Source organism: Sciurus carolinensis, chromosome 3 (assembly GCF_902686445.1).
Source record: "Sciurus carolinensis chromosome 3, mSciCar1.2, whole genome shotgun sequence".
Lineage (NCBI taxonomy): Eukaryota > Metazoa > Chordata > Mammalia > Rodentia > Sciuridae > Sciurus > Sciurus carolinensis.
In genome coordinates, this window is record NC_062215.1 from 112,362,798 (window position 1) to 112,386,263 (window position 23,466).

Sequence of the window (23,466 nt, forward strand, 5' to 3'; positions counted from 1 at the left end):
CTTACTTGTTTTATTCAAAATAATGAAGTCCAGTTTCTTTGAAGGCATTTGGACATCCTGTAGCATTTTATCCAGAGCTGAATTGTCTTCCAGGACTCTTAGTACTAAGTAAATAAATGAAGCAGCAAAAATTCATGGCAAAGTGAAGAATTTAGATTATGCAATAATGAGCAATGCAATACTCAGCAAACACAAAATGCACGGATTGGACTGTACATATTTGGGGTTATAAACCTTTTGATCAGGTCATTATTAGGGTACTTTAAAGTCAAGGGAAATCAAACAATGCTAAGGACATGTTGGTCCTATTCACATGCACTTTCCTACAAGCAAATGAAGGGTCACATATGAGAAATTACCTTCATTATTTGTGTTTCTATGCAGAGTATAGAGGGGCAGACCAGGGCCTGTTAACACAATCAGGGGAAAATATGTTTTAGATGAGAATAGCATACATAACTTTCCAAAACTATCTTTTATTACCATTTAACTTGATAGAACACATAATAAATATCATAGTGAATAAGAACCTTAATAAACGGTGGTGGTTCTTGCTTAAAATGGGTGCAAGATGTATTACTGTAAGGGCATAAGGCTCAGTAGAATGAGGTGGGAAATGAATCTGTGCCCTGCTGGGCTTGGGTACTTTACCACCTCCGTGCCGCATTTCCTCATCAGTGAGCTGAACTGGGAGCTGCCATCCTTCCCCACTTTGAATTCGTGATACCCTGCTGACCACAGCAGCACCAGATCCTGCACTCTTTGGGCAGCAGGCTGACTGAGCTCTGGAGCCAGCCACACCTGAAGGAGGGTGGGTCCCTCACCATGCCCACTCCGGAGGAGCCCTGGAGCCAGGAAACACATCTGCAGCGCCTGACTTGGATAAACGATTCCTTTCTGGCATGGAAAAGTGTTTTTTTCACAAGCTCATATCTTCACTATTTATCCCAACTGTGGTAGTTGCAGAGTGGAAGGTAATGTATAGAAAAGCTATTTTGTGAGTGAGTTAATTCTGATGCATTTGGATGATAAAATTAATTTTCATATTTGATTGAAAGCACAGTGAAGGCATTATCCAGTCCTGGGTTTGAATACTGACTGATTTGCCCTCCTAAGTCACGTAGACAACATATGTATGCTTTGATTTTCTCACTAAAAAAAAAAAAAAAAAAAGAATAATATCTACTTTATAGAATTTTCTTGAATATTAAACAAGATCATGGATATACAGCTTTTAGCACAGTGCCTAGTATAAAGCACATGCCCAAGAAAGGGGGCAAGAAACAGTCACAGTGAAGAACCACAGAAATAAATAATAAAGAAAATACACTTGGGAGGAAAGATTCGGAAAACTGTTTAGAGTCCTCTTTTTTGCCATCCACAATTCTTTTCAGAATATCCACTTTCCTTCTCTCACTTAAGAAGTAGTCTTTAGAAAGAGGGTTCAGGAGGCAGAGGCCTGTGTGAATCCTCTGTAGCTGCTGTCCAACCTGTATTAGGTGCTGTGTCTCCATTTGCCCAAGTTTCTTCATTTGTAAAAATAATAATTAATAATAATAATAGCAATAGAAGATTAAAGCTGTGAGCACATCAGGTAACAGATACTAGTCATGGCTTCTCATTTAAAGGAGTGATTTCACAAAATAAACATTTGAAAACCCACAATCTGTGTAAAGACATATATACAGAATATATAAGAAGGAAGAAGGAATGTATACAAAGGAAGGAAGTCTCCAGAGGGCAAGAAAAGGTGGTTTAAACTCACCACTTAAATGTGAAGGGAAATAAAGTGACTGAGGTGTTTTCGACAGCCCTTCAGGTTCAAAAAGAGAGAATTGAGCAAAGAAACAATGATTTGCAAACTGGACACTGGAGAAGGGGCCAGGAGGGTGGTAAAAGGATGTCCAGAGACAGGGATCGCATTAGCTGAGGGAATGGAGGGAGCTTCTCCTGAGGTCAGTGAGTCCCTGCAGCCTCTGCCCTCCCTCTCAGTCAGCGCGAACTTACCGGAACATCTCAGCTGATAATATTTTGCTGTTTTACTAAATGACACAGAATAGTACTGACACCTTTCTGGATTCAGCTCACAACTAAGGCATGTCACTTTTGTGTAGTCATTAAGTTGGATTCTGTAAAACCAACAGTGGAAAGTAAGTGCTCAATGAAAGGACCAATGAAAGGAAGAGACTGAATAAGGCTACACTCTAGATTTAGAGTCATCAGAATGCCAAAGTCATCCTCAGATTTCTTTTTTTAACATGAAATAAGCACATGAGTAATAATAATCTCGAATCTCCCATTGTTTGGAAATGTCACAAAACAGATAATAAGGTCATTCTCTGTAGTGACACGCGGGTTGATTTATGAAAGAATAACAGTACTTGACAGAAATTCTAATTTCATATTAGGATAAGACAAAATTTTTTTTAAAAAGAGTCCAGAAATTGTTAATAGGCAAAAAAAAAAAAAAAAAAAGATTGAAGTTCACAACTTGACAGAGCCCTTACTTATAAAGATTTCTTCCTCCTGGCATTCCATTATATTCATTACTAATGTAGTATCTGGAAGAAAACAAATGAAACACACATTAATTCTGCTTTGTGAAGATGTCAGAGGTGCTCCCTGAGGTCAAGCGGCAGGCCCGCTCACAAGCCACCATCACGTCCCTGCCCCTCACCTGGAAGCCTTCCTCACAGGACATCTTTTTCTTAACAGAGTAAAATAGATTAACCCTGGGATTTCTTCTTTAAGTAAAATGACAAATGAAGGATCAAAAGAAGGTTTTTTTGTAGGAAAAAAATATGACCGGACAAGCAGCCTGAAATGGAAACCCCGTTTTCAATCCTGTTTTCCACATTTTCTGTTTTATACCATAAACTTCTAGATGACAGGAGCCCCATCTTCCAGAGAGTGACAGAGCCACTTCTGGAAAGGGTCTTTAGAAACTACTTCAGGCAGTGGCAAAATCCCTTTGTGGATGAGACCAAGAAAGAACCATGCAAGTGCCTAAGGTTCTAATGGAAAATAGCGTTCCCCTTCCTACCAGCTCACAGCGTAGTGGACAGCTTCAGCAAAGTTCCCCAATAACCAAAGAGAAAGGCCGGGGCATGGGCAGATAAAATAGCCTTTCCAAGTCTTCCAAACATTCAGAGCCAGCCGAAGGCTCACAGAACGCGGGGTGCTAGCGTTCAGGGGCGATCCAGCAAGAGGCTGCAGCTCTTGAGATGTAAAGCAGGTAAGAGCAAGAGGTAGAGCTGCTTGGTGGCATGGCATCAAATCTGCTGCGCATATGTGAAAATCATTAAGGCTTCCGTATGTTAAAAAGAGAAAGTATTGAACACATTCCAGATAGACGACTCTGTATTTGTCAGAGATTTTTCCCTACTTCTGTGCAAAGACGGCTAGATTATGATGAATGGATTTATACCCTGTCGATTATTAGAATACTTACAGATAATCGCTGGTAAGAGCTTCTATCCCAATGACTTCCCAGGCTCCTTTTGTAATAAATGTGCAGTTCTGATGGGGTTTTTAAATAAGAGATTTATTAGACTCTCTCTCTCTAATCATAGGTAAGTAGAGGATTAAATCACTTATGTCAGGAATTAAAATAAGAATGAGATTGCTTGTTGCGTGTCCATATCCCATTCCACCTTACTCCAGATACCAAAGAATTTAAATTAGACTATTTGTACACATTAATTGACTTTATCAAATGATTTCTCCTTCAATTTAGTTTCAAAAAAAGGAGGTCAACCTGAAATAAATTACATAGGAATACTCACTTTCTTATCTATTTGGAAATGGCAAATGTGTCTGTAACCCTCTTCATTGCTGATGATCTTGTAGAAGCTATTGCCATCAGAGGTAAAATGAGGTTCTGCAGGTCTAAACTAGAAAATAATTGAGAGCAATTAAACATTAAAGCACCAGTCTCATCTCAGTACCAACTTTAATTTAACAAAGTCCTCCCTTAAGCCTATGCTCAAAATCCCATGCTTCATTTATGATCCAAATGCTGCTAGAAGGACTCAAAAAGAAAATCCTCTTTTCATAAAATTTGGATGAAAAGACCAAACACCTAAGTAATTTTTTGTTAGGAGTAAGTGAGAGAATGCATATAAAAACATTTGCACAGAACACTCAATAAATAGAAATAGCTTCTATTATTTTAGGGCATCCTCTCTCTGTGGAGGACAGTGACTCCTGACGACCAGTGTGTTCCCAACATCCACCTTTGTTCAAAATGTAAATTTCCTTAGTGTCTCAAAGGTGCTTTCCTAAAACTGACACATTATTCTTTGCCTGCTTCAGGTTGGAGGTGGTTTGTAGTTTGGGGGAATTTTTTGTTCCTGTTTTTACACATATTTCTTTTTGAAATTCAGGCTTAACCATTTCCAGACTAGATACCCTAAGGAATGCCTGTTGTATACTTCATATGGAAGCATTCATATAGTTCTTTTTATTATAAGTCATTTCCTTTTGTGAGAGATGATCAACAATTTACCCAAAAAAACTTGTAAAGAAATATAGAATAAAATTTTCATTTTTTTTTTACTTTTCAAGTAAAGATGATAGTGCTCAGAATATAATGTAGACCATGTAGAAGAGCGTCTTTCCAAGCCCGAAAGGAGTACGTTGCTTTACGATTTCTATTTCCTAGCTACATTTGAGAGCAGGTAGGAGATGGTCTTTTAAAATTGTTGGTTCACTTCGCCCTCGATGTTTCCTCTCTCATCAGCTCCCATTTTGGGAAGGAAGAAACACGCTTCCCTCTTCTATTTAGTGATTCAAAGTGAATTCATTTATGGAGCAAGCTGAGGCGTGCAATACACTTGGTGTTCTCATTACAGAGCTCTGAAACACATTCCCCTCTCTAGACCTGTGTTCACAGCCTTATCTTTTTAATACATTTCCCTGTTTCCCCTGGATGGAGTTGTGCCTAGTAGGAATGTGTGAAAAGTGGCATCTGTCTGGTTAAATACAGAGAGGAAAAAACATATTTTTTTCAAAGAGTCGTGAGGAAGTGTAGCGTGTCTCTTGCCATGGAGGAAACCACTTTTCATGTTGGCAAACGTCTCCCCTCTGCCCAATCAATGCCTGAAGAAAAAGGACATGGGAATGCTTCAGAGCTCCGAGCCCCCTGAAGGGGTCGTCTTCCTGAACTGGGACCATCTTCCTGGACTGGAACCTCTCTTCTAGGACCCAAGAGTTGTGAAATCTTTACATTTTTCTGTTGCTTTGTTCCCCTCTCAAAGGAGGATTTATAGAAGTGGTCATAAAAATTAGATGCAGTCTAATTTTTTTCAGTCTTCATCTTCCTTGTAGGATGTCATGATGGCTGGAGCTCCTTCATGTATGTACTCCATTCCACGGTGTAGAGCAATGTGGTTGGTAATTCTGAGCAATGTGCATGTAATGCAGCAGGATTGGGAAGCATGAGAAGTCTTCGAGGGTCACCATGCTTTCCTGGATAAAGCTCTGCATCTGGGCGCCTAATAAAGTGTGAACTCACATGAGCACAATTTCTTCCAAAGAGGTGCGTAGCGGGCGTTGTGTGGTTGGTGCTGAGTTTCTGCTAGTTGTAGTCACATCTCCTTAGGCATCTGTCCAGGCTGGGATGGAAACTGTGTTTTCTGCCTTTAAAGCACATAACTTCAAATATGAGGTCAACAAGCACATTCGGCATCTCGGCTGTCTTTCAGCAATGGTTGCTTTTTAACTGACTGGGAGCTACATTTTGCCTAGAGTATGTGTTTTGTTTTGCCTGTTCTGCTCTGGATTTTTCACTTGTCCTCTTACTTTTTCCAACTCAGTATGCTTTATATCCTTCATAAAAAGATATCTCTATAGGGAGCATCTCCAATATTTTAAGAAATAGGTCAACTGACATCTCTATTAATGGCAAATAACATAGATCCCTAATATACAATGCCTACCCATTAAATAGCTCTGAGTAGTTGGCCCTTAGCACATAAAATCCTGTAACTCATAGCACTTACTCTTCCAACCCAGCCTGTAGAACTTGTTTCTGTGTGTTGCCGTGCCTAGGAAGGGAAAAATACAAGGACAGTGTTTCAAAGAGGAGTCAGATGATGTAATCTATTCTTTAGCCATAATCTGTGGTAATATAAACAAAATTACACTTAATAAAATAATTAAAAACTACCTCCATTCACACATTTTCATTTATGTTGATATTTTTCTTGTAATTACATTAGATCATTTACCTTCTTGCCTAGAGCTCTGTCCTAGCTCCACCCCATACACTACTGCCCCACTGATGTTTTAAATTGAACATGTACAGAACTGAAGATAATTTCCTTCTCTTTCCTCCATCTCCACCAGCCTGTTCCTGCTCCTCCATTCTTCTCCTATCCACCCATGCCAAAGACCTGGGAGTCCTTCTAGATTCCAACACTTCTCACGGTCAACTTCCTCAGCCCTTTCTTTGACTTCTCTGTCCTTCTCCACCATTACCGCCTTTGTTCAAGTCCTTGGCAAGTTTCGCTTGGTCCACTGACATGGTCTTATGGACATTGCTTATCTTTTCTCCTTCTGGTCTACTATCCACCCTGCTCAGCCCACAGCTGACCTCACTTGACAATAGATATTCCGTTGTCTTCATGATATATTACCTTAAACCAGTCCCTATTTCTTACCAGGTAAGTCCAGACTCAGAATGGTGCCTGAGCCTGAGCATGTATCTCTAGCCTCAGCTTCCACCCCTGTTCCTCCTCCACTGCCCCTGGTCATAGTACCAGTCCCTGTAGGCCCCAAATTATTCACACAGGATACCTTTGCACAGCCCTCTATGTAGTTGGGCCTTTTGCCCTTATCTACTCACATATGTCATCTTATCCCAGACTTCTCTATGTTTCTCCTACATTACCTCCTTGTCCCACCCTACCTGCTGCCAGTAGAGTGATGTATCTACTGGGGTCAGGTGAGATATACCTTGATTAGACACTTTTATGGCACAATACTCTTAACATTACAGTTATCTAATCAGCAGGAAGCAAAGAGCTTGGATTTTTGCTGTTTGAGTTTCAGCTGTGTCCTGTGACCTGAGCAAGTTCCTTAAACTCCCTGAGCCTCACTCTCCACAGTGCCTGGCATGACATAAGTGCTCAATAAATAGTATACCTTATGATTTATTTTTGTAATGGAATTCCCTACCAGAACAGAAACATTTTGGGGACAAGAATGCTGCCTCAATCATTTTTTTAAAAAATATGCATGGCTTAGCACAGAATTTGGAACATTATAGGCACTCAATGTTTCTTGCATAAATAGATGAATAAAGTGAGTCAAGACATGGGGTGCACAAGCTCTCTGAGGTGAGAATATTCCTGTGCCCAGTCAGTAGGGGAGCAGGAAGAGAAGGTGCATAGGCATAGGGCCCATGACCAGAAAAGGAGGCTTGCAGAATCCTGTTATATGCCAGCAAACCTTGTCCAGGTTCTACCCCTCCTGAGGCTGCTGGCTCCAAAGGGGCTTTGTGATCCCCAAGCCTGGCTGGATCTCATGCTCTCCTGCTCATGGTCTCCTAGCTGGAACTCCCCTTTCAACCCAGCACTTCAAGGTCAGATCAACCCTAAGTCTGCCTCAGTGTTGCCATCCTGTCAGGCTGGTAGTTATTTATTTAAGTTCCAAAGCTGTTTCCTGCTTACAGTAACGGATTTGCCACCTCAATATTTTTTTTCATGCCTATCTAGCCGGTCATTCCAAGCCCCTCTATTTCTCTGTTCAAAAGCACTTTGTTGCGATTGCGGCCCCTAGTCCTCTTTGCAGGTTTGAATACTGACATCGGATTTTACCTTCTGCTTTCTAGTCACCTCCCTTCCCCTTCCCAAGTGACCATGACTAAACAGTGTGGTTAGAGAGGGAAGGTGAAATAGAAGCCCTACTGAATATCAGGTGATCCAGTCATCAAGCTGACCCACTGCCTCAAGGCTGAACACAGAGTCAGAGAGAACAGAAACTTAAACTTCATTTCCTGATTCCCATTCTTCAGAGTCTCCACTGATCACAAGCAGAGCAGACTGATCAAATCTTACCAATAAGCAATTCCATCCAAGGCTGGACTTATCATAGTCACAAATATCCATGACAGAATAGTTCTGAATCCTCCTGAGCCACTGAAGGGAAATTCTTTCTTGTGTAGCCCATGTGACATCACACAAGTAGTGATCCCTGGAAGGAAGGAAGTGGGGGCGGGGGTGGGGGAACGGTGAGAAACATACGCACAGAATGAATTTACTCCAGACCTTGACACAAACAAACATCTTACTCAGTAAAAATAAATCAGTCCTAATGGGAATTAGAACTTTTAATGGGTAAGAATACCATTTAATACCATCATGTTTTACCTTTCCTTAAGCTTGAAGTGCAATTTAATTTTGAATGGAAATTAAAATATATCCCAAAAGAAGAGTGGTAGCGACATCCCACAGGGGTTTAACGAACTCGGCTAGAACCATATGCTCAGGATTAACTGAGTCTTAAACTTAGCCCTTGTGGTACCAGGGAGTTAAGGGTCAGGTCTCCCATCCCTTTCCTGTGGTCTTGAGGGAACAATACAGTGAGGTCAGGAACACTGGCTGAGATGTGAGTGTTTTCTGGTAATTTGACGTGCATCTCCTGAAAATTCTACCCATCAGTGTGTAAGCGCAGCTGACCCTTTTCTCAACTTCATTTTCATTTTCAAATGGGGGAAAAAAATGACTCATACCTCCATGAACTTTTTTTTTTTTTTGTAGTTTGATATATTTTGTTTTGTTAAAATGAAGAATAGTTTTCATCAGAAGTCACCACAAATAATATAAAAAGAAATTTCATATACTGCAAAATGATATATACGGTAGATATTACAGGAAAATAATGCATTGAACCCCCGAAAACCAAAGAGTATGAATGTTCTTCTGTAAATTGCATGCGTGTGTATGAGACCTTTTTCTTAGTTTGTTGGTTACTCTTTGGTTTTCGGGGGTCCATGAACTTTGAAAATCTAAAAATTATATTTAAAAAACCCAAAAAACAAAACAAATCAAAACAAAAAAACCTTTCCTCACAAGTCAAAACGTGAACCCTGTGAAGAAATTAAGGAGCTCTGCAGCATTTCAACTTAAATTTATAGAAATAGAGATAGCGCTAGCAGTGCATCCTCCCTAACACATACCTTTAAACATTTTTGGAACCCCCTTCTGATTTGTAGTGAAATGCATGGAATTCATAATTTATGCTGCTGCTAGACTCCCTAACATTATGTACTCTGGAGAGTTTATTTAATTCTCCATTTTTGCCCCTTGCCCAGTGTGATTCTGGATGACTATTCACAAATCACTCCTCTCCAGTGTCTGGTCCACTCCAAACTTTCTAAAATGCTCCCCTTGCTCTGCCTCCCAGTGGTGCCCGTCCCCTCCTCTGGATACCTTGCTCTCCAAACAGAGAGAATGTGGAATGTGGAATGCGGCCCTCCAGGAAAAAAAAAATCCGCTCCTGACTTGTGTCCTAAATAGCTCCGTCCTTCCTAGGAGCTCACAGAGCAGATGGCTTCCTGTCTCCAAGCCCTTCACAGACACTGAAGCATACAACAAATACTGAGCACTGGGGGCACTCAGGATAAACATTAGGCCCCTCCTAGCTTCACTGTTTCCCCTTTTACTGGTGACACTGCCCCTCCATCCTCTGGGGCTGCAGGTTGCAGGTACTGAAAAAACCAAAGACCTTCACTCAGCAGAGTGCCGGTTCCATGTGGAGCGACTCCTTTCTGTCTGAAGCCTCTTCTTGCTCCCTAAGGGCCTATGCAGCCTCCTTTTTCTTTACATTTGTCTGAAATGACTGCCACGCCCCATCTCTTCAGTTCTTAGCTTAAGTGTCCCTGGTCAACGATATTTTCTTGGAAATCCCTGCTGCCACACCACTGTTATCAGCCTCATGGTGCTTATCACAAATTGCCAGGCTGTAGCGCCCAGGAGTGCCTCCTTGCATGCCAGGGAGTGAGGGCGTCTCATCTAATCTAATTCGTCTGTGTTCACAACATAGAGGAGTCAAAGAGAAGATGGGAAGGCAAATAAATCTTATCCTTGAGCAGAGAATGGAAAAATGAAAAAAAAAAAAAAAGAGAAAAAAGAAAAAGTAAGCTTTTTGAAATTAACTTTCTAGACCAGGAGTCAGGAAATTAAAGCTGAGGTCAAAGAGTAAATATTTTAATAGTTGTGGCCCATGTCAGGTCCATTCAACTCTGCCTTTGTAGTACAGAAGCCCAGACAATACTTAAACAAATGAGACTATGTTCCAGTGAAAAAAATGAAATGTAACTGTTCTATAATTTTCACATCACGAGATAGATTTTTACTTTGATTTTTCTTCCTAACCATTAAAAAACATAAAAACATTTTAACTTGTGGATAACACAAAAGTGAGCGGCAGATGGGATTTGGCCCGTGGACTCTGGTGAGCTAACCCCAGTTCTATGTAGTTGTTCTTGTTTTTTGAGGTTGAAAAACCTTTCATACAATCATTAAAATTATGTACCTCTCACTATGGAGAAAAAAGCCTTTCTATCCCCATGTAAAATATTCTGGAGGGTTCCATGGGCATAGATTAGGAAACTGAGATCCAGACACACTTTCCTCTTTTTGAAGGGTTCTGGTGAAAGAAAAGGAAGGCAAGGGGGCAAGGGAACCCTTTTCCATGGTCAGTGAGGCCATGGTCGCTGGCACTAAGTGACTTTATCTACTGAAAGCCATAAATTATGACTTGGTTCAGAAATAAGCACCATAAAACAACTTTTCCCCATTTGAAAATACTGAGTAATGGAATTTAGGAAGTCAGCCAGGAAACTCACGTGCATCAACCATTTTCCCTGCCCATTTCTAGATAAAGGTTAATGACCTTGGATCCTCTACTACCTTTGTCACTCTCCACGACCCACAGTGTACTCTGCACCCTGTGATTGCTCAGCAAAGGCAGTTCACCAGTGGAACAAACAGTCATTTTTAACTCATAAACATGCTTCTCTTTAGTTGTAGCCCTGAGCCAAGATCATGCCAGGTTGAGATATCAGGGTCATGAAAAAGATATAAACCAATGGCTCAACTGAACTTTTTACTGAAAGGTTTAAGTCCCCACCTCAAACCAGAAACATTCAAAAAGCAGGACTATCAACTATGCTTTGCAAGCAACATGCTGGTTTTATTCTGCAAAGAGTAAGAGGCAAATATTGAGTATATTTTCTCTCTGTAGTGGTTGGGGGAGGGCGGGGGAGGGGCAGCACCTGCAGCCAGGCTTTCCTGTGAGCCTGGACTATTTACCCAAGTTAGACACAGTGATTCCACAGCTCTTCTCACTTTTGGAGCTGGATCAGTCTAAGGGGAATATGGCTGATAAATACTAAAGCAATAGAGTAATTTCTGGACATAACAATAAGAGCTTACACCCACATGCTATCTACTCTGTGCCAGGAAATGTTTTAAGGGCTTGATAAAAACCCATGACCACGTGTGAGGTACGTATCCTTGTAGTTCGTGTTTTGCAAATGAGGAAACAGAAGTGCAGAGAGGTTAAATTACTTGACCAAGATCACCCAACTGGAGAGTGTTAGAGCCAGTTTTCAAATCAAGCGTCTGGCTTCAGTTTTCCTGTTCATGCTGACTCCCACTGCAGAAACTACTAGTTAGCTTCACCTAGCTGCTTCTTTTCAGCATAAAATTCCTCACTCAATGAAATTTATTTAATTTTTCCTAGAGAGTTGGGCATAGACTAAATTTTATAAAGCAAATCATATTTGTATTCACTGAGAGAGACTTGATTTTGAACATCACACTACAGGAACACTCCTTGTAGAGTGACTGTCCTAGCACAATGCCTGGCAAAGTGTTGGCATTTAATAAAGTCTTTTGGGTGATATTCATGCCCCTAATTTGTGTAAATGTTTCTTTTAGGAAACATGAAGGCTACTTAAAATAAGGAATGCGTTACTAACTGGAAAGAATATTGGAGGGAAAATTGCTACTAAGAGCAACTGTAAATCGTGGAGTGATTAATTCAGTGAGTCACCAAAGGAAGCAGGCGTACTGCCAGTGCTGGCCTCGGGCTCCATGCCACCCTCTGCTCTGATAAGGATGCCAACCCTCTTGGGTCTGCTGACAAATCACTGAGAAGAGGAATGGGTGGGGCGATTTGGAGCTGATCTTAGGGATGCAGCCTTGGTAACACACAAGCCCTCATTTGCCTCCTTTCTTGCAGGTGTTCCTAGTTTTACAGGGAAAATCAGTCCAGCTTACTTATTCCTCATGTGACAATCTCAGGATCTGATGACCCTGCTTTATAGGCCAAAGGTCATCCACTGTTCAGAGGCAAGAGAGCAAGTCTTTATCTACTATATCTCCTAGGCTCAGAGAGAACAGGGGTGGGGTATGTCATCATCTGGGTTAGATGGGCCTCCAAAGTCATTTAGCAGATGTTGGGTGGGGTTGCCTCAGTAGAATACACCCTCCTCAAGTCACAGAATTTGCAGATGTTTGGGAGGAGGTACAAAAGAGGGATTACTAGGCAAGGTCATTTTGAAGGCTGTCTTCCGAGCTGGCTATGAGAATTTCTATTCTCTATAAACAAAGTCACCAGGAAAACCTACCTTATCCACCCATTCATGCATTCATCCATCCATCCACCCATCAAATAATTATTCTGTACATATGGAATGGGCACTAGCTTTGTCCCAAGTACCCTGCTAGGCACTGGAAATCCTACTGTAAAATTGATTCCTACCCTGTTACACTTGACTTAATTCAGTTGGCAATGTAAGTACTGCTCTAAATAAAATAGAATTCTGTTTTTGTTTTCCCTATAGTTTTTTATTTGTTCTAATTAGTTAGACATGACAGTGAATGCATTTTGATGCATTGTACACAAATGGAGCACAACTTCTCCTTCCTCTGTCTGAACATGGTACAGTCACACCTGTAGTGTAATCATGCATGTATATAGGGTAATAATGACTGTCTAATTCCACCATTCTTTCCATCCCCCCCTCCCCTCCCTTCCCTTCACTCTCCTCTGAGAAAAATTGGAAGCGCTCCCTCTAAAATCTGGAACAAGACAAGGATGCCCCCCTTCACCACTTCTATTCAACATCATCCTTGAAACTCTAGCCAGAGCAATTAGACAGAAAAATTAAAGAGATACTAATAGGAAAAGAACTCAAACAATCACTATTTGCTGATGACATGAGTCTATATTTAGAAGATCCAAAAAATTTCACCAGAAAACTTCTAGAACTAATAAATGAATTCAGCAAAGTAGCAGGATATAAAATCAACACCATAAATCAAATGCATTCCTATACATCAGTAATTAATCTACTGAAAGAAAAATTAGGGAAACTATAATAATAGCCTCAAAAAATAAAGTACTTGGGAGTCAATCTAACAAAAGAGGTGAAAGACCTCTACAATGAAAACTACAGAACCCTAAAGAAAGAAATTAAAGAAGATCTTAGAAGATAGAAAGATCTCCCATGCTCCTGGATAGGCAGAATTAATATTGTCAAAATTAAACCGATTTAATGCAATTAAAAGCATTAAACCGATTTAGAGCAATTCGTGTTAAAATGCCTATGGCATTCTTCATAGAAATAGAAAAAGCAAACATGAAATTCATTTGGAAAAATAAGAGACCCAAAATAGCCAAAGCAATCCTTAGCAAGAAAAGTGAAGCAGGAGGTATCACAGTACCAGACCTTAAACTATATTATCATAGAATAAAAAGTAGGCCCAAATCGTCACCATGTTGGCTTGGGAACTGACTTCCTTAACAAGATTCCTAAAGTTCATGAAATAAACTCAAGAACAATAAATGGGATGGATTCAAACTAAAAAGTTTCTTCTTAGCAAAAGAAACAACCAATAACACGAAGAAAGAGTCTACAGAATAGGAGAACATCTTTGCCACATCACCTCAGATACAGCACAAATCTCCAGAATATATAAAGAATTCAAAAAAGTTAACACCAAAAAAATAAATATATGGGCTAGGGAACTGAACAGACACTTCATGGAAGAAGAAATATAACTAATCAACAAACATATGAAAAAATGTTCAACATCTCTAGCAATTAGAGAAATGCAAGTCAAAACTATTCTAAGATTTCATCTCACTCCAATTAGAATGGCAATTATCAAGAATACAAGCAACAATAAGTGTTGGTGAGGATGTGGGGAAAAAGGTACACTCATACATTGCTGGTGGGACTGCAAATTGGTGCAACCAGTATGGAAAGAAGCACAGAGATTCCTCAGAAAACTTGGAATGGAACCACCATTTGACCCAGCTATCCCACTCCTTAGTTTATACTTAAAGGACTCAAAATCAGCATAGTACAGTGAAACAGCCACATCAATGTTTATAGCAGCTCAATTCACAATAGCTAAACTGTGGAACCAACCTAGATGCCCTTCAGAAGATGAATGGATAAAGAAAATGTGGTGCATATACACAATAGAATATTACTCAGCTTTAGGGAGGAATGAAATTATGGCATTGACCGGTAAGTGGATAGAACTGGAGGCTATGATGCTAAATGAAATAAGCCAAACCCAAAAAACCAAAAGCTGAATGTTTTCTCTGATAAGCAGATGCTGATTCATAATGGAGGGTGGAGGTGGGGAAGAATGAAAATAGGAGTTTTGTACTATTTCATCATATGCTTTTTTCTCTTAAATAATTTGAGTTCTAAAAACTCCCAATACGAGTAGTCCTTGCACATTAGCAACTTAACTAATCTAATCAACCTTAGTACTAAACCAATGAGGATAGCAAGGAGGCTTGCCAGTGCTCTTGGAAGAGTGACCTGATGCCCTTCTCACTTGTTATTGGAGAAGTAATGCTTCCACCCATTTCAAACCACTTCTGCTAGTTTCTAACAAAACTACAAACTAGCCTCATTCTCCCACAGGAGTTCACTTGCTGGAAGCTCTTTTGACAAAGAGACATGGACAACAAGAAACTGAATGATAAGAACAAGGATAAAGGAAGGTAGGAAGATGCTGGTCATAATAAGGCCACCCATTCCTGGAACTAGTGAATCACAGGGTAACACAGCTGAGAGTGCCAGGCAGTTCACTAGGTGGCATAACCTGCATGGATTCATGGATTCCCTGGATCCTGCTGCATCTTCCTCTGCATGAGGCCAGAAAGCAGTGCCTACTAGAACATTTTCCCCAGAGAGGTCCTAGAGCCTAGTTTTTAAAAAGCTGCAAGCTCACCAGTGTTAATAGATACCAGAGTTATATTTTAAATTCCCTATACAACACTTTCCTATAGCATTTGACAAAGCAATTTTTTTTTGGTAAGATACAGTGCACATAAAACATTGATGGTGAATGAAACAGCCCCATCATGAGTCTAGCTTAAAGAACTACAAAGCAGAAAGATTAATTCACTGAGGGTAATAAATAAGTCCTTAAGTTTCCTGAGCTCAGCACTTCACAACTGTGCATTGGAAAGTGATTTGTAAGTGGGACCAATTTTGTCTCTTCATCTGTGAAATGGCTATAAAATGACAATGTACGGTGTTCAAGGGCAGAACATGGAGCTCAGTCCAGCCAACAAGTGCTCAACATATTTTAACTCCACTATTTAGCTATTTTATCCTAGGAAAGCACAGACCTATGTCTTATTCCCATTTCCCACAAAAATTTGCTGTGAGATTTGAACAAATGACTTTGCCTGTCTGAGCCTCAGCTTTCTCACAGTGGATTGACTGTATTCTATGTCTCCTCCAGATTCTACCTACTTCATCTCTTGGGACTCTGAGAAGAGGGGAGGGGGCAAGGTTAGTCTCACAAAGCACCAGTGGCAATTGTCCATTTGGTTTTTGTGCATTTCTGCATATATCTTACTGGAGCAAAGTTTTCTGAGTCCTTAAATAAGAGTTTATGAACTACTGATGATATATACACCGCCTTCCATGGCTCATTCTCTTTGCAAGCAGACTTTGGTTGTAAATCAAGAAGTCATACCATGCACTGCTGGGCTTTTCCAAGATTCCTACAGGCTATTAGTTCCACTCTGGTGCCCTTCCTCTTCTCTGTGCCCTGCTGGAATCCTACCTGCTCCTTCTGTGTATTCTTCAGGATGTTTTCCTTGAAACCTGGGGTCATGGAAAACCGGTCTCCCTTCCTCAAAATGCCACCAGTCTGTGTTTATGTCACTTCAATCTTGCAGAAATTCATCTGAATGTTTTACATCATGTCCCCAATTATAAGAGCTAGCAGGACACAGACTTTTACTTGCACATGCTTGGGAGTGTAAATATTAGTCTTCAACCAATGTTGAAGAGGTTCCTGGATGGGACCAGTAGATTTTAGAACTGTTGAGTAAAATTTTACACCTTTGAACAAAGTCATGGGAAAAAATGTGTTCAATTTATTGACAATTGAGTCCCCTCTTGAATAAAGAAGTATATGCAGATATTTCTAACCAAGCTAAAGACCACTAATGAGAGTGCAGAACAATAGCATGTCTGACAGTTAATGCAACCCCAGAGAAATCACATGCTTCCCTTTTGCTCCGCTAACACCTTCAGGAATCTGAGGGCGCCATCTGTATTCATTGAGGGGTGTATGTAATATATCTTTCTTTTCAGTCAGAAAGGCAGGTTTGAATGCACACTGCTACTTGGCCATTTTTCTTAACCTCTGGGCTTCACTTTTTATTTGGAAAATAGGCATGCAATAATAATAATTGGAAGGAGAGAGTTACTTTAAAGTGTAAAAAAGTATACACGTGATAAAGTCCTATGTCTGGCACATAGTAAGCATTCAATATATCCTAGTTCATATTTAAAAACAATAACAAAACCAACATACATAATGGAAGTGGAAATGAAAAAGAACTACTTGATAGACACAAATTGCACCCAGCATTGTTTCTTTACAGAAAAACAAACGTCTCTGCAGATGCTTAATGGCAGTATTCCAAAGCTGCAGGGCGAGTGAAGCAATGACATCTTGGGGCACATGAGGGTCATGGGGTTCTTAAATTGAATCCAGTTTCTCTGAACCGCTCCAGGTCTTGCCTTGGCCTATGAGTTCTGGGCAGTCCTTATCTCCTATCATGCTGCTCACTCAGGAGGCTCCAGTCACTCTGGCTTCCCTGCAGTTCCTCTGAGGCCCCATCATGCTCCTCCTGCAGGGCCTTTGTGCTTCTTCCTCTGTCCAACACTGCATACCCAGGTATCCATGTGAACTGATCCCTCTCTTTCTTCAATCACTGCTCACTGCTCACCTTATCAGAGGGGTCTTCCCAAACCTCCCCTCACCAACCACATTGCCTTTGCCATGCCTTGGTTTTCCTCAAAACATTGATCACCATCTGGCATTTTATTGTTATTTGCCTCTTCTAATTTGAGTGTGGGCTGTAGGACACCCGTTACTCCTATTTCCCTCTTCAATGTGCATGTCTATCACTAGAACTGGGCCTAGCCTGAAGGCATGAAGTAGGGCTTCAACAAAGAGTCCTGAATGAAAGAGTGAATGAGTGCCAGTCTGCTGACACACAGCGATGCTGCAACTAATTCTGCCATTCATTTTTGAAATGTCCTCCAAGGAAATGTGGAACTGCCCACAGCCCAAGCATGGAGGGAAAGAGCCTTACCCTGTTGACACAGAAGCAGGAGCAGTGATTTGCATAGAAGTTGCATTGGTGGTTGAGTTGAGAGAGTTTATATTTACAACAAAGAACTTTACAGTTGGATTCACGGTTCCTGCCTGGGAATAAAACAATCACAGAATTGGTATATATACATGTGCATGTGTGTGTGCACACATACACACACACACACACACACACACACATGCACACACACACATACACACACACACAGTCATTACATAACTTAAAACTGCACAAAAATGTCAGGGCTTTATGGCCATAAAACTATAACAAAGGACACTTAAAGAAATTTAATATTAATAAAACAAACATAAGGGAAAGTTGGGAGAGAGAACATTTTCATGTTTAGGCAGAAACATATTACACACTTGTATGTATATATGTGTAAAACCTGAAGGTCCAAAGCACTGCCATTTAAATAATGAACATTTATATATTCATCATTTATGAACTTCACGCAAGCAAGAATAGATCTCTTAAAATCAATTCAATCATTTGCAAATATACCCTGACTCCCTAGGACAAAATGTCTTTGGTGGTCACCATGAAAACACCTTACATTCTGCCAGAGACACAGTCCATCAGGTAAAATCAGTACCTGAGCCAATGATGCTAATTAGGCAGCCATCATTTCACTTCACATTCAGGTTCACCATGCTAGAGCGTTGTAGTCAATATTATGACAGAAGCTTAGAAATTCTTTTTAAATATACACATATACACATAGATCTTCTATTGACAGATTAGTTAGAAATAATATGATTTTTTAGTGAGAGCATTTTATGGTGGGGTTTTTTTTTTTTTTTTTTTTTTTGCCAGTTTTGCTCATCAAAAAATAACATTCCACTGAAAACACATCTCCATATTTAGTCTCGGATCTTTTTTCCTCTTAACTTCCTCTCCCTTCCTAAAATGGCAGCTTTTCATAAAGCAAATTAAGTGAGTTGGTAAAAATAAAAACCTCTTTTTCCAAATTGCTTACTGAAAAATCACTTTATTAGATTTTCTTGTAGATGACACTGTGACCATTATTATGATGATACTAATGAAGAATCCCTGGCTTCCTTCTAGCCACCCCCGTCTCTGGTTTGTACTGTTTAACCAAGCTCTCAATTTTAATAAACACGCATCCTGGATGGTGGAGAACAGTCTTGAAAACCAAGATGTGACACTATTATTAAAAATGTAGGATGTGAAAAACTTACATTAGTGCCAAATCTATAATAGAATCACTAAAACTAGTCATGTACTGTAGCCCGTTAATTAGTAATACAATCTGATATATAACCAAGCTTTTCAACTTCATCTCGGGCACATTCCAACTTCTACAAATGAGATGAGCTTCTGATTCAATTACAGCCTCTCTTTTCCTTCATTCAAACATTTTCATCCCCCTACCTCTCTCAAAAGCATTTTCACCATCTTTTTCTGCTTGTCATTTCTCAAAGTTTTTGGAGAAATTACAAAACCTTAAATCACACTCTTTCCTGGGATAATAAAAATACTTTAAAATTGCCAGATGCTGTTGACTACAGCAAGAGTAATCACAGCAAGCTGTTGAAGAGAGACTGACAATATTTTCATTAGCAGGAAGGGATTAAATGCAACCATTCTCTTCCCATCAAATCACAGAACCACTGAACGAACAGGAGCACAGACCTTTGGATATGGAATCTGCACAGTCTTCGGGTACTGCAACGACTCATCAAAGTAGAAGGAGTATTTAATAAGTGGGACTTCTGTGTCGTTAAATTGGGCATATGCTAAAAAAGTACTGTTTGGAGACCACCACAGAGCGGAGTAGGAACTGAAGATTTCCTCTGAAAAAAGACATAAATTGTTCTGTTACAAGAAGTAGCTGATAAATTGGCTTTGGCATTCAAAATATTGTTCTCATTAGCTTTAGTAATTACAGTAGAGTTCAACTAATGAACCACTTTGCTTTTGCTGGGCTTCCAAAATCGGAGTAATACAAATGAATGAAAATAAAATCTTTGAGGATATATCTGGATTGTAAAAATAAGTAACCCATTGGACCATTTTAGAATATTTTAGCATGCAATATTTAATATAAGCTCTACATTTTTTCTTTATCTTGTAATCCTCTAAATTTATGCCTCAAAACATACTAAAAGTAAATTTCACACAGGAGGCTGATTTTCCTTTCTAATTTTCAAACAGTCAACATGCCAGCATACTCTCCCCAACTGGGCTGAGTTTGTACTGAGCCCGCAGGGTACTGGTGGGTGGTGTGTAGCTCCAGGCTATCAAACCAATATGGTGCCCAGAGCTTACTACTCTTGGCACAAACAAGGTGTGGGAAGGATGGATTTAGAATGGCAAGAGCTCGATGAGACCCCTACTGAGAAGCATCTCCTTTGCTCAGCTTAGAAACTGAAGGCTCCCTTGGTTTCACACCTTCCTTTGGTATACATGCTGGTGGGTGAGGGAAGAAGGTCATACGGGAAGAAAATGAAAGAAAGATCTTGCTTTGCAGTACATTGTTAGGTTTGTTCTTAGTATCTGACAGAGGCAGCTCCTCCCTGTAGTTATTATGAGGTTGACTCATGGGCCATTCACTCTCTGACTTTTAAAAATGTCTAACCCTCTTTCACCAACTGGAAATGGAGGGTTCAGGTAACTGAGTGGGGACTCCTACTTAATTCATGAGTCTTATGTGATGATATGAATACAGACATAAGAGCAAAAGCATAGAAACTACAATGTAGGATTAGGAAATTATGTATCCCAATCATCTGTCTGATGACTATGGCAAGACATCTTTACAAGTTGCTTAGAAATGCATTTTCAATAATAACAATAGCAGTTGTAGCAGTATAAGTTGAACAATAAAGTGTAACAATTATCATGATGATCTGCTGAAATTTGGTGACTGTTATCTATATGTGAGGCATTGGTAACAATTGGCACTAATTATGCCAGTTAATACTCACCACTGTACAGATGAACACAATGAGGTAGGCTAACTGAGAGTAGGAAAATTGCTTAGGGTCACAAAGCTAATAATTAGTAGCATCAAGAACTAACCAACGTAAGATCTGAGACAAGCTGCGTTTCTCCTTTCTGCCTTCATTTCAGTATTTCTGGTAATAAAACCTACTGTTTGGTAAGGCAGCCTATTCCCTCTCTAACTGCTTCATATCTATGTCATTGAGTTACATTCCTGAAGTCATTTATAATTTATAAAACACATCTAACTTGTTCTTCACAGAGATTCCCTAGGAGAGTCTATTCAGAGTCCATTAAACAAAGAAGAAAACTGAGGCTTCAAGAAATTCAGTAAATTGCCTAAGACAAGAACTAGAATCCAGGTCTTATGACTGAGTCCAAGTTTCTGCTAAGAACTTCTTCATGTACAGGGTTGACATCTCATTTCTCATCTTTTACCTACTGATTCTAGTCTACAATACAACTTCAAATACATAAAATAAGTACAATTAGAGCAAGGCTTTAGTTTGTAAAATTACTTTTTAATACAGGTACAGATGATGTTTCAACTAGTATTTATTTGGAAGGCAGAATATATTTTTCCACATTGATTTTCCATACTGATAAGGTAATAAGTTACCTCTGTAGACTGAAGAGCCATTTTTAGAAAAAGGCCCACATTGGAACTGTGAATTTTTTTTATATGTAATGACTCAGTTATAAATACATAAAATTACCTACCTTAGAAAGAATGTTACATATTAGCTATATTTGCTGTGTTCTTAAAGAACCCAGGTTTTCCTGAGGGAGAGTCACAGCTTGGGAAAGAGACTTTGCCCATTCAATGTTGATAAGCCCTGAGTATCATCTGTGCCATGGTATATAACTATTTAAGAACATCTAATAGCTAATATTAGTAAATTTCATTAAAAGTTTTATTCAAACACTTCCTTTGGGAAATGGAAATTTATCTCTCTGTCAACAGTATTTGTGGCTGTTCTTATAATGTCATCCTTTAATCAAACTTAACTTGGACAGGGTAAGCATCAAAATTAAATTGTGAACTCAAACTATATTTTTAGCCATGAAGAGAATAAATAATAGGATGAAATAAGGATGAGTCTTCCTAATAAGTATGAGGCAACCTCGTGAACAGTTTGGAATGGTCTCAAAATGCCTTTCATCTTGGCAACGGTAGATCTGGAAATGTTTTTCTAATATTTTCTAAGTTTCTCAAATGCTTTCCTAATAGTTCTAAAACTCTCTTTCCTAAAAACAGAACGTTGCTTTTAACATTTTAAAATTTTATTCTTTTACTCATTTTTTCCTAAGCCTTTCTAATTACTTTTTTCTTCCTTAAAATTGAAAAATCACACTTTGTCCAAGTTCAAATGAACACAGACTTTCTATAAAACAGGCTCTTTCTTCCCTGCTTCTTGCCAACCTCCAGACAATATTTTAGCATCTTTTTAAATGTTATGGGGGTATTACTTTTCTTTAGAAACTTCTGGGTTAGGTTGGTCTCAGTAGAGAAACATTTGATATTAATCTGGAGCTTTTGTGTCCCATTAAAGCCAGAAAAGTTACCTACACAGAAAGGCCCTTTGTCGCAGTTAACCAAAGACAAGCAGAGCATTGTGTGACCATTGGGACAGGGGCAGTCCTGGTTACTGTGAAGACATTGTTGGTCCATGAGCTACCTGGTGTTGTGAGTTCTAAATTGGATTAGTGACATTTTAAAAAATGCAGTTGATTTTGAATCTCATCAAATATTCCCACTTCAAAAGAAATGTTTAAGTATTTTAAAAGCTTGTACATTTTCTGATTTGAGAGAGCTTTAGTCCCTACCTTCATAAACCCAGTCAGTTATTCCATTATATATTATGTCTTCTTTTCCAGTCCATGTGATCCTTTGACTTGGTAAATTTGGTTCAATTTTAACATAAATATCATTGTTCCAAATGTATGCCTGAAAAATGGAAAAATGTATTGGCTATCAATAATACCATGCTATATTTTATCCTGGAATCTTAAAAACACTGATCTGTGAAAGTCTAATGATACCATCATTAGAGTCAATTTGAGCAACAAGAGTCATTTACTCCCTCTTTCCCATTCTTAAATGACTATAATCTCCCAATAACACTAAACACATTCTTAATGTATTAAAAATGAGAAGTTTACAACTATGTGATTTGGATGCTTAAGTATATGCAGAAAACTAGCAGACTGGACCTCTTTTACAAGATGATATGAGCTTGTGGGTTTCTCTCTTGGGTGGGAGCTGAGGGAGTGCAGCTGCTTTATTGGAGAGGGATTTCATCTGCATTATTTAAATTCCTTTGGGATTCTGACACTCTCCTAGCACTGTAGAATATGGAGATATCTACAGTGACTCAGAAGCTCACCAAACTAGCAGAATGCAGGTATGACTCAATATCTAAGTAAAACAGACAATTAGAACTTCAGTTTAAAGAGCATTTTCCCAGTAAATAAACAATTCTCTAATAGAAGTTTGGAAACTTTCAGGAATTGTATTTATTATGTCAGATTAATAAAATACTGTCTTGGGTAATAGCACTATATTTTATAGTGAATTATTGGCTTCCTAAAGTGTCTGCCTGTATCAGGGTTAGTAACTTCTACATATGAAATGTTGGAGTTGATATTTTCCTGATGACAGGAAAGATTCACTAACCAATTTATGACCTTCTTGTGACCATGTAATATACTGTGTATTGTTTGGAATTCTCTCTTCTGTAATCAGTTGCCTGGAAAAAAAGATAAAAGGAAACATTGCCAAAAGGATAACTTGCAGTGGGATTTCCTTTTTGAAAA

General features: G+C 39.3%; 1 protein-coding gene across 1 annotated transcript in view; it reads right to left on the reverse strand.

The window, feature by feature from the left end:
- Nucleotides 1-23,466, reverse strand: part of Dpp4 (dipeptidyl peptidase 4) — an 81,175-nt gene that overhangs the window by 24,104 nt on the left and 33,605 nt on the right. The window contains exons 7-18 of the mRNA XM_047546403.1: nt 23,327-23,399; nt 22,477-22,597; nt 19,339-19,499; nt 17,662-17,774; nt 8,061-8,196; nt 6,003-6,047; nt 3,786-3,893; nt 3,452-3,519; nt 2,508-2,561; nt 2,008-2,129; nt 360-407; nt 6-104 (exon numbers count right to left, since the gene is read on the reverse strand). Of these exons, the coding sequence (XP_047402359.1) occupies nt 6-104; nt 360-407; nt 2,008-2,129; nt 2,508-2,561; nt 3,452-3,519; nt 3,786-3,893; nt 6,003-6,047; nt 8,061-8,196; nt 17,662-17,774; nt 19,339-19,499; nt 22,477-22,597; nt 23,327-23,399 (1,148 nt within the window). The remainder of the gene's footprint in view (nt 1-5; nt 105-359; nt 408-2,007; nt 2,130-2,507; nt 2,562-3,451; nt 3,520-3,785; nt 3,894-6,002; nt 6,048-8,060; nt 8,197-17,661; nt 17,775-19,338; nt 19,500-22,476; nt 22,598-23,326; nt 23,400-23,466) is intronic.